The sequence below is a fragment of the Cavia porcellus genome, unplaced genomic scaffold, assembly GCF_034190915.1.
Source record: "Cavia porcellus strain 051 isolate PalLab524CR breed Dunkin Hartley unplaced genomic scaffold, mCavPor4.1 scaffold_10, whole genome shotgun sequence".
NCBI lineage: Eukaryota > Metazoa > Chordata > Mammalia > Rodentia > Caviidae > Cavia > Cavia porcellus.
Window position 1 is genome coordinate 44,480,487 of NW_026947493.1, and position 18,133 is coordinate 44,498,619.

The 18,133-nt window shown below is 34.8% G+C and overlaps 1 protein-coding gene across 1 annotated transcript in view; it reads left to right on the forward strand.

Moving 5' to 3' along the window:
- The window catches only part of Prex2 (phosphatidylinositol-3,4,5-trisphosphate dependent Rac exchange factor 2), a 310,793-nt gene that overhangs the window by 108,284 nt on the left and 184,376 nt on the right, over positions 1-18,133 (forward strand). The window contains exons 7-8 of the mRNA XM_063257426.1: positions 4,956-5,089; positions 11,424-11,527. Of these exons, the coding sequence (XP_063113496.1) occupies positions 4,956-5,089; positions 11,424-11,527 (238 nt within the window). The remainder of the gene's footprint in view (positions 1-4,955; positions 5,090-11,423; positions 11,528-18,133) is intronic.

Sequence of the window (18,133 nt, forward strand, 5' to 3'; positions counted from 1 at the left end):
AAAATGATTTCTCTTGTTAAGAATATTCAAATGATTCATCAGTTTTCTCAAGAGACCATTTTGATATTGAAACTATTCTCTTTTGAAATGCCCATCAAGTTGTCCTTCTTGTCAGTTTTTCTTTCTTCCACCATAAATGAGTCTGGGCTTGTTAGATCTTTGTCAGTGTATTGCATGTGAGTGGGAAACTTCAAGGCTTTATGTTATCCTTCATCTTTCCAATATTGAGGTTTTTCCTTGCAATCAGTTTGTGCTTTTCTGACTGACTTGCAACATTCAGTTGATGAGATGAACAGGATAGACTGTGATCTTAATGGGTTCTAATTATAAATATAGTTACCTAACTAATAGCTTCTATTCTTATAAAGTGAATTTGGTAGAGATTTATCATGGGAGAACATATTTAAAACATTGCCTGAAATGTAGAAATGTAATAAATGGTTCCTGTGGAGAGCCAGTGTGGACAGAGACAACCAGATCTGCCTCTGCCTGCTGGCCATTGCCACAGGATGGCCCCTTTCTGCGGGCAGCCAGTACGGGCAGAGAAAGCAAGCAAATCCCCCTCTGCCTGCTGGCCCCCGCCACCGAAAGGCCCTTTCCAGCAGGCAGTCAGTGTGGGCAGGGAGAACCAGACAGGTCCACCTTTGCTTGTTGGGTGTTGCCACCGAAGGCTCCTTCCTGCAAGCAGCCAGCAGGAGCAGAGACACACAGACAGGTAAGCACTGTGCACCTGTAGGCCACCTCTGGAGGTCCTTGGTTCATTCAGGCAGCCATCACCCACCAGGATAATCAGACAAACATACCCCTGTGTGCCTGCCACTATTGTGGGAGTCCCAGTGTAGACACACAGGCTGAGAGAAGCAGCCTTACCTCCATGTGTCGCTGATCATCAGGGAAGCCCCAGTGTAGCTGCACAGGTTTGGAGACACCTAACCCACACCTTGCTACCTCCCTGTAAATCTGGGATCAGGGGAACCCAGCTGCTTGTCCCGTTTCTCTACACCATGGAGGAGCAGCCTGTGGAAAGTGCCTGAGGCCCTAAACCAGCTTGTTGGGAGGAACCCAGGAGAGTGTCAAGACAAAGGAACAAAAGTCATTCTCAGACCTCCGCCCACACAGAACAAGTCTGGGAGATACAGTAATGGAAGAAAATGGAAGTTACACACCTGAAATCTCTCGAGAGGATAGCAACTGAAGTAAGGAAACAACTTTATGAGGCTGTAAAAACAGTCAAATCAGAAATAATGTCTCAGATAAAAGAAGAAATTATAAACACAATGAAAGAATTGCTCAGAATATTTGAAGAAGACATAGATAAAAAGAGGAGCATTGGAAAATGATAGAAACCTTGAATGAAGGTAGAAAGGAATTATCATGCATGAAACAGATTCAGAGAGAGATCCAGGAAACTAAACAGTCAATTGAAAGCTGGAAAAATCCCTTGAAAGAGACTGAAGATAGACTTTCAAACTTTGAAGACAGGATTGCAACTAGCAATCATGTAAAGAAAGATCTCTTAAAAATAACACAGAATCAGGAAATAATTCAATGGCTGCATGATGATGCAAAGAAGCATAATTTAAGAGTGATAGGTGTTGGTGAAGAAGCAGAGGTCAAACCAAATGAAATGAAAAGACTATTTAGAGAAGTAATAGCAGAAAACTTTCCAAATATGGGAAATTGATGTGGCATGCAGATAAATCAGGTACGTAGAATTCCATCTAGCTATATCCAAAGTAAATCTATACCCAGACATATGATATTTAAGATCCCAGAAATTCAGCACAAAATAGAATATTAAAAGCTGTTATAGAAAAGAAACAGATTACCTATAAAGGAAAACCAATCAGAATCATGGCAGACTTATCAACACAAACCATCATGTCAAGAAGAATTTGGAGTAAAGTGGTTCAAACCTTGAAAGAAAACAACTTCCAACCCAAATTGATACAGGCTGCAAAACTATCTTTCAAAGTTTATGGAAAAATAAGATACTTCTATGATAAAGAACAGCTAAAGGAATTCATGACTACCAAACCAACCTTCCAGAGAGTGTTAAAGGATATTCTAGAGAGAAATAAAAATGATCATGGTTCTGGGAACAGCAACAGAGGAGAATTGCCCAACAAGATTGAATGAAGGGGAAAAATGGAGGGCCAACAGCAGGAGAATAACATGGCAGAGACAAACCCATATATGCTGATTGTAACCATTAATGTAGATGGCCTCATATCAGCAATAAAAAGAAACACAGGGAGAGTGGATCAAGAAACAAGATGTATCCATACAATGTATACAAGAAACACATTTAACTGGAATGGAAATTTATAGCCTGAAAACCAAAGAAGAGAAAACAGTTGTTCTATGTGACAGGAGACCAGAAAAAAAAAGCAAGAGTAACTTGCCTATCACCTGCAGAATGGATTAGAAAGATACGGTATTTTCATGCAGTGGAAAGCTACCAAGCTACAAAGTAGAATAATCTTGAGGTTCTTATAGGTAAATGGATGCAACTGGAGATCATGATCATGGGCAAAACACTTTGAACTCATATGCGTGAACCCTAGCATAAGAAATAGAAGCAGTTAGTGGAATCTGAAAGCAAAATAGTTATTGTAAGAGTGATAGGGGAGGAAATACCTGGGAGGGAAAAGTACTGTTAATTTCTTATTGTCTTGTCTTGAACTCCTGTATTGTTTTCACAATTTTGTTAGGTTTGCCTTTGTTCTGTCTTGTTTTGTTAGATTTTACTTTGTCTGATGGTATGGGCAGCTATTTTGAACATAATGGGATATATTATGGTAATCATGATTTGTTTCCTATTATATTGTTTTGAAGTCTTATAATGCTTTCATTCTTTTATTTGATTGGTTTTCTTTTGCTTGATTTTGTTATGTGTGATGGCATGAACAGCAATTTTGAAGAAACAAGACATTATGGTAGCCATTGCTGATTTCCTATCATCTTGTTTTGAAGTCCTATCATGCTTTTGTTCTTTTGTTTTGTTTTGTTTGGTTCTATTCTGTTGTGTTTTATTTGATTTTATTATGTGTTATGGTATGGACAACATTTTTGAGGAAAATGAGATAATATAGTAGCCATTGTTCATTTCCTGTTCCTGGTTTTGAAGTCCTATAGTGATTTCATTCTTTTGATTTGTTTTATACTAGTCTGTTATGTTTTATATTATTGTGTGTGAAGGCATGGTCAACTATTTCAAAGAAAGCAAGAGACATTATGGTAGCCACTGTTGATGTTCTGTGGTCCTGTTGTGAAGTGCTGTGTTGCTTGCATTGTTGTGTTCTGTTTGCTTTGTTCTGTTTTGTTTTGTATCTTTTTGTTTTATTCTCTTTAAAAAATTAAAAGAAATATAATAGATGTTTAGTATTTATCTAGATAAGTTGTTTGTTATAAATGGTTTTTCAGTGACCATATTTAATAAAGGTAGATATTTGGAGTTGGAAATTAGAATTGATTTTCAAAATGATGAAAAAACACTGACCAAATAAATACAACATTATGCATATTTAAATGAATATTCAGTAATTATGAAATATATAGTAGTATAAAAAAAGTTAAAACTTACACACCTTCAAAGATGAAATACAGATACAAATTCAACGCCAGGGACAATAATTTATCATAATTTATTTTATGGAACAATAACCTTATGTTGGAAAAAATTATAATAGGACTAAAATGTAAAATGGAAACTCATTTATTTTTGTATAGTCCAATTATATTTATGCAGCTGCTGTGTAGGTTTTTGCCAAATCTCCATTTATATATTTACCATTGGATAAAAAGAAATAAAAAAGGGAACCGTCTAAAATATAAAATGTGTTCATAACATAAACAACTAGATTAAAAATAATAGCATTTTGTTTTTTTTAACTTTTGGAAGTTTCTTATCATAGGTATGAAGTGTTTAAAGTTTTAAAATTGATCATATAAACAATGTGATTTTTGTGAGAATATGAATTTAAAATTTATGACTTGAATTTTTAATATGAAAATAAAAATAGAAACCTTGATTCAAACAGAATGAGAAATTAGCCTCTACATTAAGTGAAACCAGACACCCCTGGAGACTGAGCAGCAGTTGTGAGGCAGGAGCATCACAAGTTGGAGCCTATACGGGACATCTTAGGGATTTAGAGGAACTTTGAAAATAAAATATATATAAAATGAAAGCAATCATGCCCATTTAAGTTTAAATTCTCTTGTGGAGAGCACCTGCATGTCTCTACTGACAATTCTTTTATTTAAACCATGTAAGTACAATATTTAGAAACAAATAGACCATAATTTTTATAATGATTCAAAAACAATACAGGAGTTCAAGACAATGATTCAAAACATTTATATTCTAGTTTCTGCTGTTGATTCAAGGGCCCAGCCTCTTTCTCTCTCAGTTAGGTTTGGGTTAAGAATCAGATTTATCCTTCAGTCATGGAATCTTGGAGGGCACTTAGTATATCATGTGAAATCCTCTTTTGAAAGTTGCTCCCTTTAAGTAATTTTTGTTTTTATTTATTTTGTCATCTTTATCCTAGAAATGAATATATAACATGGTACCTGTTGGAAATTTACACGGTTTTATATCATTTCTTTGTGTCCTTGGAGCCTTTGTTTGGGTAAACAAGGAAAAATATGAATATGAACATTATGAATTCTTTTGGAATTATCTCTGTTCTGCATAGCACAGATAACCTGTACTATGTCTGCATACGTACATAAACCATTTGAAAGCAGACCCAGTGTCTGCTGAGACTGATCGGATTACTGGAAATGCGAGGTGATCTACATTTAGTATCGTCACTTGTCCTGTTTGAATTTTGTCCTATAGATTTATTGGTTTTTAGTAAAAGCAAGTATGATTTTAAGAAGAATAATTACCTTTGTAAGTTTCAGCCAAGTAATCAGACATTGCCACTTTGTTTTCCTTGATTCAGGGGTCCAATATTACTGACACCTGCACTGAAATGTTAATGTGTGGAGTTTTGCTGAAAATTTCTTCTGGAAACATTCAAGAGCGGGTATTTTTTCTTTTTGACAATCTTTTGGTGTACTGCAAAAGAAAACACAGGTAAGTTTAAAAAGGAGTCACAGTTTGTTTAATTAATTAATTAATTAATTAGTCTTTTTGGGACAGGGTGTTGCCATGCAGTTCTGGTCTTGAGCTCACTTTATAGCCCAGGCTGGTCTCGAACTTGCAGTGATCCTCCTGCCTCAGCCACCATGCCCCAGCTCAGGAGTCACAGTTTAGAAATGTTGTGTTGCTTCTCACATTTTCCTCTACTTGCCAGAATTTTGCCTCTGTCAGTAACCTGCTTTGGATCCTAGCCTGTTCCCACTGCTTTTCTCATCTTCCTGTTGGACCACACAGCAGTGTCACTCTCATCTCATGATACTGCCTCCCTAGATCCCCTGGCTCCTGACTCTTGTACCCCAGGCCTTGAGGAGGGGCTGGAGTGGCTTTCCTTATCCCTAATCTTGTGTCCCAGCCACTTCTTGCTCATTCCTCCAGACTACTAGCACACAGAATGTTTGTGCCATTTTCTTTCCTATCCACCTACTTCCTCTGTGGATTCCATTTTACAGAGAATAATACCTCCCTGCTGTGCACAAATTCAGTGATTGTTGCAGCTCTTAGGTCACTAATTTTCCACTTTACTCCTGTCTGCGCTCTTGCTCAAAGCTCACATGATTTAAGCATGATTTATCCAGAGACTGTGGAAATCCTATATGTTGGGTTGTATCTTTATCTTGTCAATATCAGAAGTTATGAAATTGCAGTTTGCATTTTGAGCATACTATTCTGTGTATCATCCTCTTCCTGCTGGCTCTCTTTCTCTGAAATTCCCACTTAAGCTTCTTTTTGACTTTGACCCCATCATCGTGGCTCCAAATACTGTCTAAAGCTTTTTGTTTAGAAAGAGATGTCACTGATGTGATTCTGTCCTGTCTGCTTTTTTCATAGTAAACTTTCTGGAAAGAACTTTGTGTCATCATTTTTCTACTTCCTAAACTTATTTTCTTCTCAGTAAATCTTTCATTCACTGTACTCACCTAAACTGCTCACATCAAAGGAACGTCTGTGTTCTCTAGTTCAAATCATTTTTTCTACTCTTTTAGAGGCTACTTCTTTTTTTAGATAATCAGTATCTACTTCTGAAGACACTAACTGTAGCCTGGGCATGTTTGTTTTAGTGAGATGGTACCAATAGACTTCACTTCATTGGCAGGGAAGGCATGTGGTTGAAAGTGCAGGATTTTGAGCGTTAAATTCAGAAGCCAGGAAAGTATAACCAAACATTTTCTGGTAGACTGAGAATGAGAGACTCAAAACCGATTTATTAGGCAGAATGGAGGAACATAATTTTTATGCACTGAAAAGAGTTTTTCTAAGTCAGCAAGATGCCCAGATCAAGTTTGTGAAAATTTGGCAGCTATATTGATGATACATAATAATTCATCCATGTGGATTGCAGTGTTAGAATTTTCTGGAAAGAGATGTTAATTCAAAAATGAAATAACACAAAGTGAGAAAACATGGGACTATAATATGTACCTTCATGAAAAGGAACAAGGTAGGAGCAGAACCAAAAGGTGTAAGGGGTGATCAAAAAATACAGTGAATGTCAAATTTCAAAAAACATAAATCTTTATTAAAGTAAAAGACATAGTACTACAAATGATAGGATAAATGTTTACAAGGCAAGGACCTATATTTTGATGGGGATTATTGGCAGAATATCTTTTATTGTAGTAAAATTTTAAGATTTAAACCTTTGCCATAATTGTTGGTCATCCCGTGTTGCTCCAATATTTAGGGCAGTTTCTGTCAAATAAAAACATGCAGTGAGTCCTTCTGCACTGTATTCACTGACTCTTGAACCATAGGACTTTTGGCTCTTCTCCAAAGTCAAAATGACATTGAAAGGTAAATGTTTTCAATCAATTCAAGGTATCAAGGCAGCCGAGACAGCTCAATAAAGACATGAAAGAATTTCCAGAACTGCTTCATAAAGGGACAGGAATGCTAGGATAAGAGTGTTCAAAAGAAGAAGATGTGTTTTGGGAGGATTAATGGCAATGTATCTTTTTCAGTAATACGTTTGAAAATTTTAATATTCATCATATTTTTTTATCACACCTCATGACTAATTTTCATCTCTGTGTTAATGAGGTTTAAAAACATTTTTTCTGAGATGGAATCTCACTATATTGCCTAATTTGGTTTTGAATCCTGGGCTTAAGTGATTTTCCTGCCTCAACCTCCTGCGTAGCTAAGAGTCAAGGCTCATATTGTGCTCAGGTAAAAATTCCCTTTTACCAGATGTGAAAATGAACCTCTATTTACTTTATCATGGTCTTCTAGATTCTTTGTGTTTTATAGCAAAATTGAGTAAATAGAAATAGGATTTAGGAAGATTTAGAAGAAGTCATTAATTTGTTTTTGTGTTTAACCCATTTTAAATTGTAATGTGAGTTAATATATTTTTGGTAGAATTATCAAGTCCAGAGCATTTGCAAAATTTGAATATCAGTGTACAAATTATGATATCTGATGATTGTAATTGTTAAATAAGTCAAGCAATAGGAAAAGCTTCATAAAAACAAATTCCTACAGTTTAAGAAATAGTCCTTAATAAATCTGTAGTACACCCCAAATGCCTAATGGTTAGAAATGGAAGTAACTGTATAGTTTGATATATTCATCCCCTTGCATATTGCTGAAGCCCTGTGAATTAACCATCTTTTCCCCTTCATTTACCGAAAGTTATCTCCTCCAGGAACTGCACCTTAAAAAAAACTTTTAAGATTCTAGAGATGCTTCAGAAAGTATGAGTAGATGGACTCTCTTCCAAATTGCCACAATATTGTAATATGATAATCAGACACCAGTGCATTTATTCTATTTCTAGAGTTACATTCTTTAAAAAGAAAGGCATGGTAGATTAGGCATCATACCTTTGGATCTTTCTAATGATATTAATCTTAGGAGATATAGGTTAAGAAAAAAAATTATGAAGTAGTATTTGACATATTAATATGATATTACTTAGTTTGCCTTATTTATATACTTTATGAGGTAGTTACTTAGTGTATTTAGTTTTTGCAATGCATATTTTATATTCAGTAGTTACTAAAATAATGTCAATTTGTATGTAACAATAATTTATTCATTTTAAGTGATGTATAACATCTCTTTGGTTTGATGTAAAAATAATGACAATTTACTCTCTTTTAATCATGAACTTTAGGGTTGTTTCTAGTTTTCTACTATTGCAAGTGTATCTTGATAACTGTAAAACACAAAATTAGAAAAAAAACCTGATAGAATGAAAATATTACAATATCAGCATTGTTATGTAGAGAAAAATATTTTTAAACTATAGAATTTTCAGTTTTCTTAAGGAATCAAAAATATCAGGCACTATTACATTTCTATTGAATATTTATAACTGCCAGTCAGATATCCCAGGAGAAATACCCAAAGCTTGTACAGAGTTCGGAGCATGAATGTGAAGAAAATTAATACTTTGGAAAATAGGACTCAGAGATGGATTCTTATCTGTGATTATTTTGACTATGACTAACACTATTATCAAGGATGTTGGACCTTATAAATATGATTCATTTTAAGAATAATGTACTTATTTGCAAGAAGTTCTTTGTTTTAACATACCATGATATTGTACTATTTCCTATGTAGTAGACTACAGAATTACTTGCATTTGAATCTACTTAATATAAATGTACACATGATGATATATGATCCCATGATTATAACTGTTAAATATGACATAAATCAAAATATTAGGTGTTTAAATTTAAAAAAATTATTAAAGTAAAAGACACATTTCCATTAATTCGTCTTTAAATATTCCCCTTTCCTGTGAATACACTTAACTCATTATTCTTTCCACTTATGCAGCAGTTATGGAAGTCTCATTCCATGTCTTTCCCAGGTGTGATTTTTGAAAAATGCAAATACAGTGAATGTTGCTGCCAAGTGCATCTAACAGAAATTCAGGCTTGTAAAAAACATCATAGTGTGTGTGTTTCCACCTTACTCACCAGATCTAGCACCATGAAACTCCTGAGACAGCATTGTGAATAAATGTAGGACCCTGAGGGAGCCTTCACAGTACAACTGAAGACATACCCTGTCTTAAGCACAAGACTTGCAAATAGTATTTGAAACCCACATTTTAGGGAAGGAAAGATGTATTCTGGTTCACAGTTTGCAGAAGTTTTAATCCATAGATCTCTGCTTTCAAAGCAGGGTGGTGTTGCAGGGGAGAGATAGATAGAGAGAGAGAGAGAGCGAGAGAGAGAGAGAGAGAGAGAGAGAGAGAGAGAGAGAGAGAGAGAGAGCGAGACAGACAGACAGACAGACAGACAGACGGGAGGATTAAGGGAAGAGTAAGGAAGAGAGTTTCAGGCCATGTCTCCTGTGACTTACCTCTTTCAGCTGGATCCCACCTCCTAAGGTTAAGTCAGCTGTAAGCCCCCATAGTTCTGTACCTTCCCAGAATCTCACCTATGAGCACATGAGGCTGTTCGGGGCATTTTAGATACAAACCATAATATTCTCCAAGAAGGACTTCCAGAACTGCTTCAGAAAGTGACAGGAATGACGGAGTAAATGTGGAATAAATGAGGGAGAGTGTTTTGAGGCAGGTTAATGGTGAAGTGTCATTTACTGTAATAAATGAAAACAAGCCAAATAACATTCACCATGTTTTTAATCACACCTCACAAATTAGGGAGGTTTTACAAAATTAAAATCTTGTCGTTTAAAAATACACTGAATGAACAAGTAATGTAGGTTAAATACACATGCGCACCCACGTGTACACACACACACACACACACACACACACATTTCGTTCTCCCATGATACCAATTTTCATAGCTCCTTGGCCTAAATTCCTGGTTTACAGCATGTATTTAGGCTTATTAACAAAAGAGATTTAGAAATTGCTCTAAAAATAAACATGGCAAATGCAGGGTGGTGAAATTTTGGGACTGAAGACTCTCTAGTCAAATAATTAATCGTTAGTTTTTTTAATTAGTGATAAAGGGCTGTAGTACTCAGTTCTGATAAGAATATAGGACAGTCAACTGGGAATATGCAGTCTTCTCCAAGGAACCCTGAAGGTTAACAGCAACTTGAGACACGTTCCAAGTCCACCGTTTTTTTAGGTTTGCTTAAGGATGCCTCTGTACCCGCAGAGGAGGGGATGAGAGGGGTATACAGGTAGTGGGCAGGTTCAACTTGTGCTAGATGTGTCTGTATAGCATAATAAATTAATCATTTCCATATCTTAAATTATTAGATATATTTTTGTCAGTTGAAGAGTCTAGGTCAGTAGAAATCTCTTGAATCATTTCTAAGACTCTTACCTGTTTAGTTAATAAAATGTTTTAAAGAAAACTTCTTGAAGCATTAATTCTTCTAATACGTTACTTAATTCATTGTTACAAATATCATTGGTAAACCTGACATTTTTACTTCCTGTTACACACTCTCAGAGCTTAAAGGCTGGCAGTATATATACAATAATTTTAAAATGTTTTGGATCACACCTCACAAATTAGGAAGGTTTTACAAAATTAAAATCTTGTCGTTTAAAAATACACTTTACTTATTTAAAAAATAACTAAGACTTTTAAGAAGGATTATACATGTGTTATAAGACTTGTTTAATGATTATAGTCATACCATAAAACCAATATAGAAAAATATTTTAAAGCTAGATATTGCTCATTTTAATCTCTTCACAGCCAATTGTTTTGAAAAAGGATTGGAAAAACTAACTGAATTTATTTATCAACCAGCCCTTGAAAAAAGGAATTATCTGGTAGTGAAAAATGAGAAATGAAGGTGGAAAAACTCAAATGTGACATTAAAATAACCAACCTTCAATGTCTGATTGATTGAAAGATGCTGACGGCCTGTGCTGAGCAAAATACATACTTACTCTTTCACCTGTTCATAACAAGCTTCAGTTTATTAAAGAAAAACCTCGTAGTCTCTCCATCTTGTAAAGCAAATAGTGCTGTTGTGAATGGGGGTGATACAAATAAAATCACCAAGTGCCAAAAACTTTTGATAATGTTGATTGGTATCTTTTTCTATTAATAAAATTTCTTAATTTTGTTTTTGATACTGGGGATTGAGTCTATGAGCATCATACAACTCACCTGCATCACCTGGCCTTTTAGGTACTTTAATTTCCAGACAAGATCTTGCTAAATTTTCCAAGAACTTGTGATCACCTGCCTTAGTTTCTGCAGTAACTGGAGTTATAGATGTATGCCACTGTGTCCAGTATAAAATATGTTATTTTAATGATGATTTGCATTGAGTTTTGTAATAAAGTCTTTGTGATTTTATTCACATTAAGACGGTTGAAGAACAGCAAGGGTTCCGCAGATGGACATCGGTATCTTTTTCGTGGCCGGATAAATACGGAAGTGATGGAAGTAGAGAATGTGGATGATGGCACAGGTGAGTGACGAGTGACTTTGAAATGGAATGCTCGTGGCCTCCACCCTCATAAGGTCGAATTCCATTTTCATGATTTTTCTGTAGTGCTGTATATCTTAGAAATATTTTTGTTAGATGGAGCAAGCAGTCAGGTAGAAAGAGGAGAAATGTTAGCTGGAGTACAAGACTGTTGTGAAAATGGGAAATTATGTTTGATGCACACTATTATGAAACAAAAAGTGCTGAAAAATAGCTGAGTAGTATTCTGAGGATGTGAATTTCTGATATATAGATTGTGTGTGCAGAAAATATCCAATGAATGCATTAATTCTCTTTAATTTGCATTCATATAACTTATATGTATGATATATAGTTTTAGTCCTATAGTATATTTACTGTAGATATTACTAACCATCTTTTTTGGCTATACAGTTTGAATTAATATGAATAGATCATCAATTTGCTTGTAGAGAAAAGTTGTGGGTAGAGATGATTTGCTTAATTTTAAGTGCTCATTTTAAGTACTGTCCTTCCTTATACAAAGAATCAGTTTTTGTCTTGTAAATGTGAAGGTATGAACTTTTTTACAGGTGAATTCATGAAATTATGATTAGCCACACATATTAAGTAAAATGAAGTTAAAATAAATTTGGTTTTCTACTTGAAAAAAGCAATAGGGCTGGGGATTTAGCTCAGAGGTGCAAGTGTTTACCTGGCAAGTGTGAGATTTTGAGTTTGGGGGGAAAAGAAAGAAAGGACAGATGGAAGGAAGGAAGGAAGGAAGGAAGGAAGAAAAGAAGGAAGGAGAAACATCTATAAATTGGGTATTTAGTAAATTGAAGTAAATTCAGTTTTCACTAGTAATTGTAGTTTCAGAGGTGTACTGGGAAAATGATAAGTTGAAATAAAGTGTATGTTTTCTAAATGACTTTTATTTCATGTGGATACATGTGTTTATAGTATGCAGTGTACACATGAGATCATGGTACAAATAAACTCCCTACCTCCCACACACCTTCATCATCATTCTGGAATCCCAGAAGGAAGAAGGATGTTTTTATTATCTGTCAAGGGCACAGATTTTCAAGTCCTTAAATATATACCATTCTTCTATTCCATTGTTAGCATCAAAACACATAGTCAACATTTGTAGACTAGTGAACTGTGATTGCAGCAGCTCAGGGAAAATGGAATACGATGAACAAAACTAATGTTGGTGCCTGAGACGGGGCACTCAGTGGAGCCTCCACATGATTGTGTGGATAGGTTGTACAGTGGCTAATAGTGGGAGAGAGGAGGTCTGGAACTCTTAAAAAGCTAATGCAGGTAGCTGTCATATTTTAAATCCCCTTATGTGTGGCAAACTCTTAACACAGTGGCAAATACTTTTACGCTAACAGGTAGATCCTGCAGGGTATTCTTCTATAGCAGGATGTACATAACTTATTCTTTGTAAGTGGCTAATTTCATTTTATGCATGAATGCAACATAATGATATTTAGGAATATTATGTCCAAAAATGTTAGGAACTGTGTTGCTTCAGTTATCGGAGCATTCAAAAGGATGCCTGGAAGCTTGCTTTACACTTGAACAGATGGACACTCAGACCCCCACCCTGGTGTGTACTGACCCTGTCTTTCCCTAAGGGAACCATTCTCTCCTTTTACTTAATAACTTCCATTATTTTTTTTCCTTTGTGTCTTTTGTTAGCTTAGAATGCTGGGTATTACTTCCTGAGGGATTGATCATTTTATCCTTGTTTCCCACTTTCTGCCTCCTTCCTCAGATGATGTGATTTCCACCATTGGTACCATCTGTGGTATTCAGTGAAGTAATTGTGATTCTCTGCCTCTGGGGAATTAGGTCACTAGGTAAAGAACTCTAAGACCCTATAGACTTTGGAGGCATGTTTAGGTGGGGAGAGAAAGACCCAAAGGGGCATGACTTGAGCAGAGTTTACATAAATTTGATTTAGTCCCATGAGAAAGTTCTGTGGTACTTGTATATTCCAGCCATAAGGGCCTCAGATCTGGAGGGAGGAACATATAGCACTCTTGTATGTACGAGTCAGAGGGAAGACAGGAGATCGTAAGTTATCTTGTCATCATAAGTTAGTTGTCTGATGGAGCCTCTTTATGAAATTTTGCAAGGCTCAACTTTCATTGAAATAAGATTAAGAATTACTAGACAAGATGAATTTAGCTAGGAAAGTCCATTGTCTTCTTTGAACATACACAAGGGCACACTGAAAGAGTTGGTTGCAAATAGTTGCTACAAGGTCACCCCAAGACTTTTCAGGCAGCAATTGGATACCTTCATCAGGCTTTCTAGCTACAAGGAAACTTGTTTCCTTATGGGCTTCTGGAGGAAAGTTACATTTTTCTGCCAGGCTTGAAAATTAAAAAAATAGAGTTTCTGAAGATGAATAGGGTCTTGAAGATCAAATAATATACTCCTTTAACGTTCAGATGATGGTAATGAGGCCAGATTAAAGTACTGACTCATTGAAATTCACCCAGTTGTTTTAACAGAGTTGGTGCTAATGTTCAGTTCATTAGGCTTCCATGTTCATGCCTTGCGAAATGGAACAGAAGCTTCATATAGGTTTTAAATCCATAGGAAACAAGTTAAAAGCAGTAAAGAATATGTCAGGAATGGTTGTGATTGTTTATTTCATCTAAGAACCAGTCTGAATGCTGTTCTTATTTCCTTGGTCATTTCCATCATGGGAGCTTGGTTGTGTTTTTAAGAGCTCAGATTTTAAATCTGCTTACTTTAGATTCTGTGCTGATGTAATAGAGCTCACCACAGCTGATCAATGTCTGCCTACCAGATACTCCCTCAGCTGGAGTTAAGGGATGGGCAAATAGTATCAGGCTTATCTGCCATTCTCAAATGCATAAAAATACCATATTTAGATACCAAAAAATGATAAATATGAATAAGTTGAGATACATTTTTAAGCATACTTGGAATTTTGTTGGAAAATTGAATGGAAATTGGAAATGGAAAATTGTTGGAAAATGGAAAAGTTTTCCTTTTATTTGAGTTATGAAAATACTGAGTGTTTGTATATACTATGGATATAAGTAAAATGCTATTTCTTTTCTAAGGGAGAAGCTTTATTAGACAACTAATTACATTGAATTAGATCAAAACTTGCAGAAGAAATAAATACATTTGAGATCAGACTGTTTTCAGCTGACATAAATAATTCAAATCTTTTGAGAAATTAATATAAGTGTAATTTCATTTATAATGCTTTCTGAGTTGTATCATGCTGCAGTTATATATTATTCTAAGATTATAAGGATGATTTGGCATGTTGAAGTGCAACAATATTCTATTTGTTGTGTTCAAAGAAGATGTTAACTGTTGACTTTGTAGTCAGACTTTCTTTCCATCATTCTTTATAAATTTCAATTCTCATTTCATTGCTCTTTGAAGATCTTTTCTGCAGATATCAATTTGATTATGATGCTATTTTAAACGTCAAACTTCAAGCAATAGGAAGAATGCTATTAAACTTCCTAGATTCAATTTCCATGGTAATATTCATGGTGTATACTTGGAATGCCATATAAAAAGTTGTACTAGATAATTTGTATTGTCTTGTAACAGCTTGTTTATTTGTATGATTGGGCAAGGAGCAAGAATGTTGACCTTCAGAAAATGGGGTCTGTATTTCAGTGTTGGGCAAATTACGTATTTCAGTAGTTGAATTCAAATTGAATAAGGTGAATATTTTTATTCTTTTTTTTATTTTATTTAAGAGGAAAAAGAGAAAAACACAAAACAAAACAAAGCGGTGTAAGGGTACACGTAATACAGAACTACAAAAAAAATAACAGTAAGAAATCACCTGTTAATAGATTACATATTATCATCTTGAAAATAGTTGCTCAAATCACAGTATCAGAGAATACAAGGTGGACATTCAAACAGGGAGACTGCAAACAGCTGTGTTCAATGATCCAAAAACATTGATATAGTCAGCTATTTAACACCCCTAAACACACTTGCTGTTATATCCGTTAGAGCTCTTTTTTTTTTCCCTCTCTTTTTTACAACAAAATTTACACATTTTGGATTTTATTACTCCTTAGTGCTTATTACTTTTTTTGGGGGGGAGAGAATACAGTCAAATATGGCAAAACAAAGCTGTCAGTCAAAACCAAGGATAGACATAGCACATGATGTAGAACAGAGTACAAGGTTATCAACAATGGTTATCATCGTTGTCTCTTGTTTCCTTAAAAAGAATTGTCTATCTCATAAGATATTATAAAGTTGGACAAAACACTAAAGAACAAGACCAATAAAACTTAGGCATTATAAACATTACAGGACTTCCAAAGGAGACAATAGTTAAACCAGAATGGGCATCTTAGTGAATCTTATTGCCTTCAAAGTAGTTGCCTATATCCTCAAACTTGATACTATCGCACAGGATGGAACAGAGTCTAATCAGTCAAAACAAGATCGTGGGAGTATTACAGGACTTCAAAACAAGTTAATAGGAAATCAAAAAGAGTTAACTATTTATATATCCTAATTTTTTAAATTTTTTCCCTTAATTAAGACAAACATAAGAAATGACTAAATAATTTTTTTAAAACAATAAGGGGGGGATTGAGATAAAACAAGACATAACAATATAACAATAGCGGTCAAAGCATGACTGTTTCAGCAACCTAGTACTTCACCACCATATAACCCGATTTAATAGTAGTTACCATAGTGTCTGTCTTTTTCCTTGAAATATTTGGATAAAACTTAATATACTCTAGCTTCAAATATTTCCATATCAAGAAGCCCAGAATAAAGCCTTTCTAATTAATGAGTGAAAACTTTATAAGGCTTCAAGGCCACCTAATGGGGAATCATGATTACCACATATTTTTATATATTTGAATCATTACTTACATTAGGGAAACTATTCGGTATTCACACATGCGAGATTGATTTATTTCACTTATGAGTATGGTCTCAAGCTGCGCCCATTTATTGATAAATATCTCAATGTGATCCTTCTTTATAGCTGAATAATACTCCATTGTATAGAAATAACACAACTTTTTTATCAATTCCTCAGTTGATGGACACTTGGGTTGTTTCCAAGATCTGGCGATTACAAATTGTGCTGCTATAAACATAGGTGCACATATATCACTGTGGTATGATGCTTTCAGTTCTTCTGGGAATATGCCTAGAAGTGGAATAGCTGGAATAAATGGGATTTCCAATCCCAACTTTTTGAGAAATCTCCAGACAGATCTCCACAAAGGCTGTACCAGTCTGCACTCCCACCAACAGTGCAGGAGAGTTCCTTTTTCCCCACAACCTCTCCAGCATTTGTTGTTGGTTTTCTTGATCCTGGCCATTCTTTCAGGAGTGAGATGGTATCTCAGTGTGGTTTTAATTTGCATTTCTCTAATGACCAATGATGATGAGCATTTTTTCATGTATTTATTTGCCATTTGCATTTCTTCATCTGAGAATTGCGTATTCATCTCAGATGCCCATTTTTGGATTGGATCTTTGAATTTTGGAGGTCTGAGTTTTTTTAATTCTTTATATGTTTTAGACAAGAGGCCCTTGTCTGAGAGAGAGTTCACTAAAATCTTTTCCCAGTTTGTGGGTTTTCTTTTCACTATGCTGGAGATTTCTTTTGACATGCAGAAACTTTTTAATAAGAAGTGGTCCCAGTTATTGATTCTGGGAAGTATTTCCCGTGCGGTTTGAGTCCTGTTCATGAATTCTTTACCTACTCCTATATCTCCAAGGTTTCTACCTAATTTGTCTTCCAATAGATTTAGTGTTTCTGTTTTAATATTCAGATCTTTGACTCATTTAGATTTTAATTTAGTACATGGTGATAGACATGGGTCTAGCTTTGAATATTTTTATTCTTAAGGTAATCATTATAAGACCCTTCTAAAGAAAAATAATATCTTTCATTTTTAATAAAATATTTGAAACCATCATAAGTTATTGAATTTAGGAAGTTAAATTTTGCTTCCATGTGAGTTAAAATACTTCCTTTGATTTTGCTTTTTATTTATATATTTTAGACATGTTTTAAAACATAGGCATGAGATTTTTCTGCCTTTTTATTGGTATATGTTCTCACAGTATCTTTCCGTGTACAAATGGTTTTTCAATATCCTTTTTCAGAGTATTGTAGATTTTATTATAGCAGTTTTCATTTCCTTGGTTAGGTTTATGCCCAGGTATTTAATTCTCTTTTTAAAGCTATTGTGAATGAGGTTATTTTCGTGATTTCTTACTTGATGGATTCATTGTCGATGTACTGAAATACTATTGATTTTTTTGGTGTGTTTTTCTCTTGTAACCTGCCAGTTTGCTGAATTTATTCATTCTAAGTCTTCTGCTAGAATTTCTTGTGTCTTCCGTGTAAAAGATCTTGTTTTCTGTGAATAAGGATCGTTTGAATTCTTCCTTTTGTTTTGTTTGTTTTGTATGCTTTTTCTTGCCTGATTGCTTGCAAAAGTTTTGAGTACTGTGGTGAACAGTAGTGATGATAGTGAACACCCTTGTCCTGATTCTCATTTCAGAGGAAATATTTTCAATTTTTCCCTGATAAGTATGATGTTGCCAGTGAGT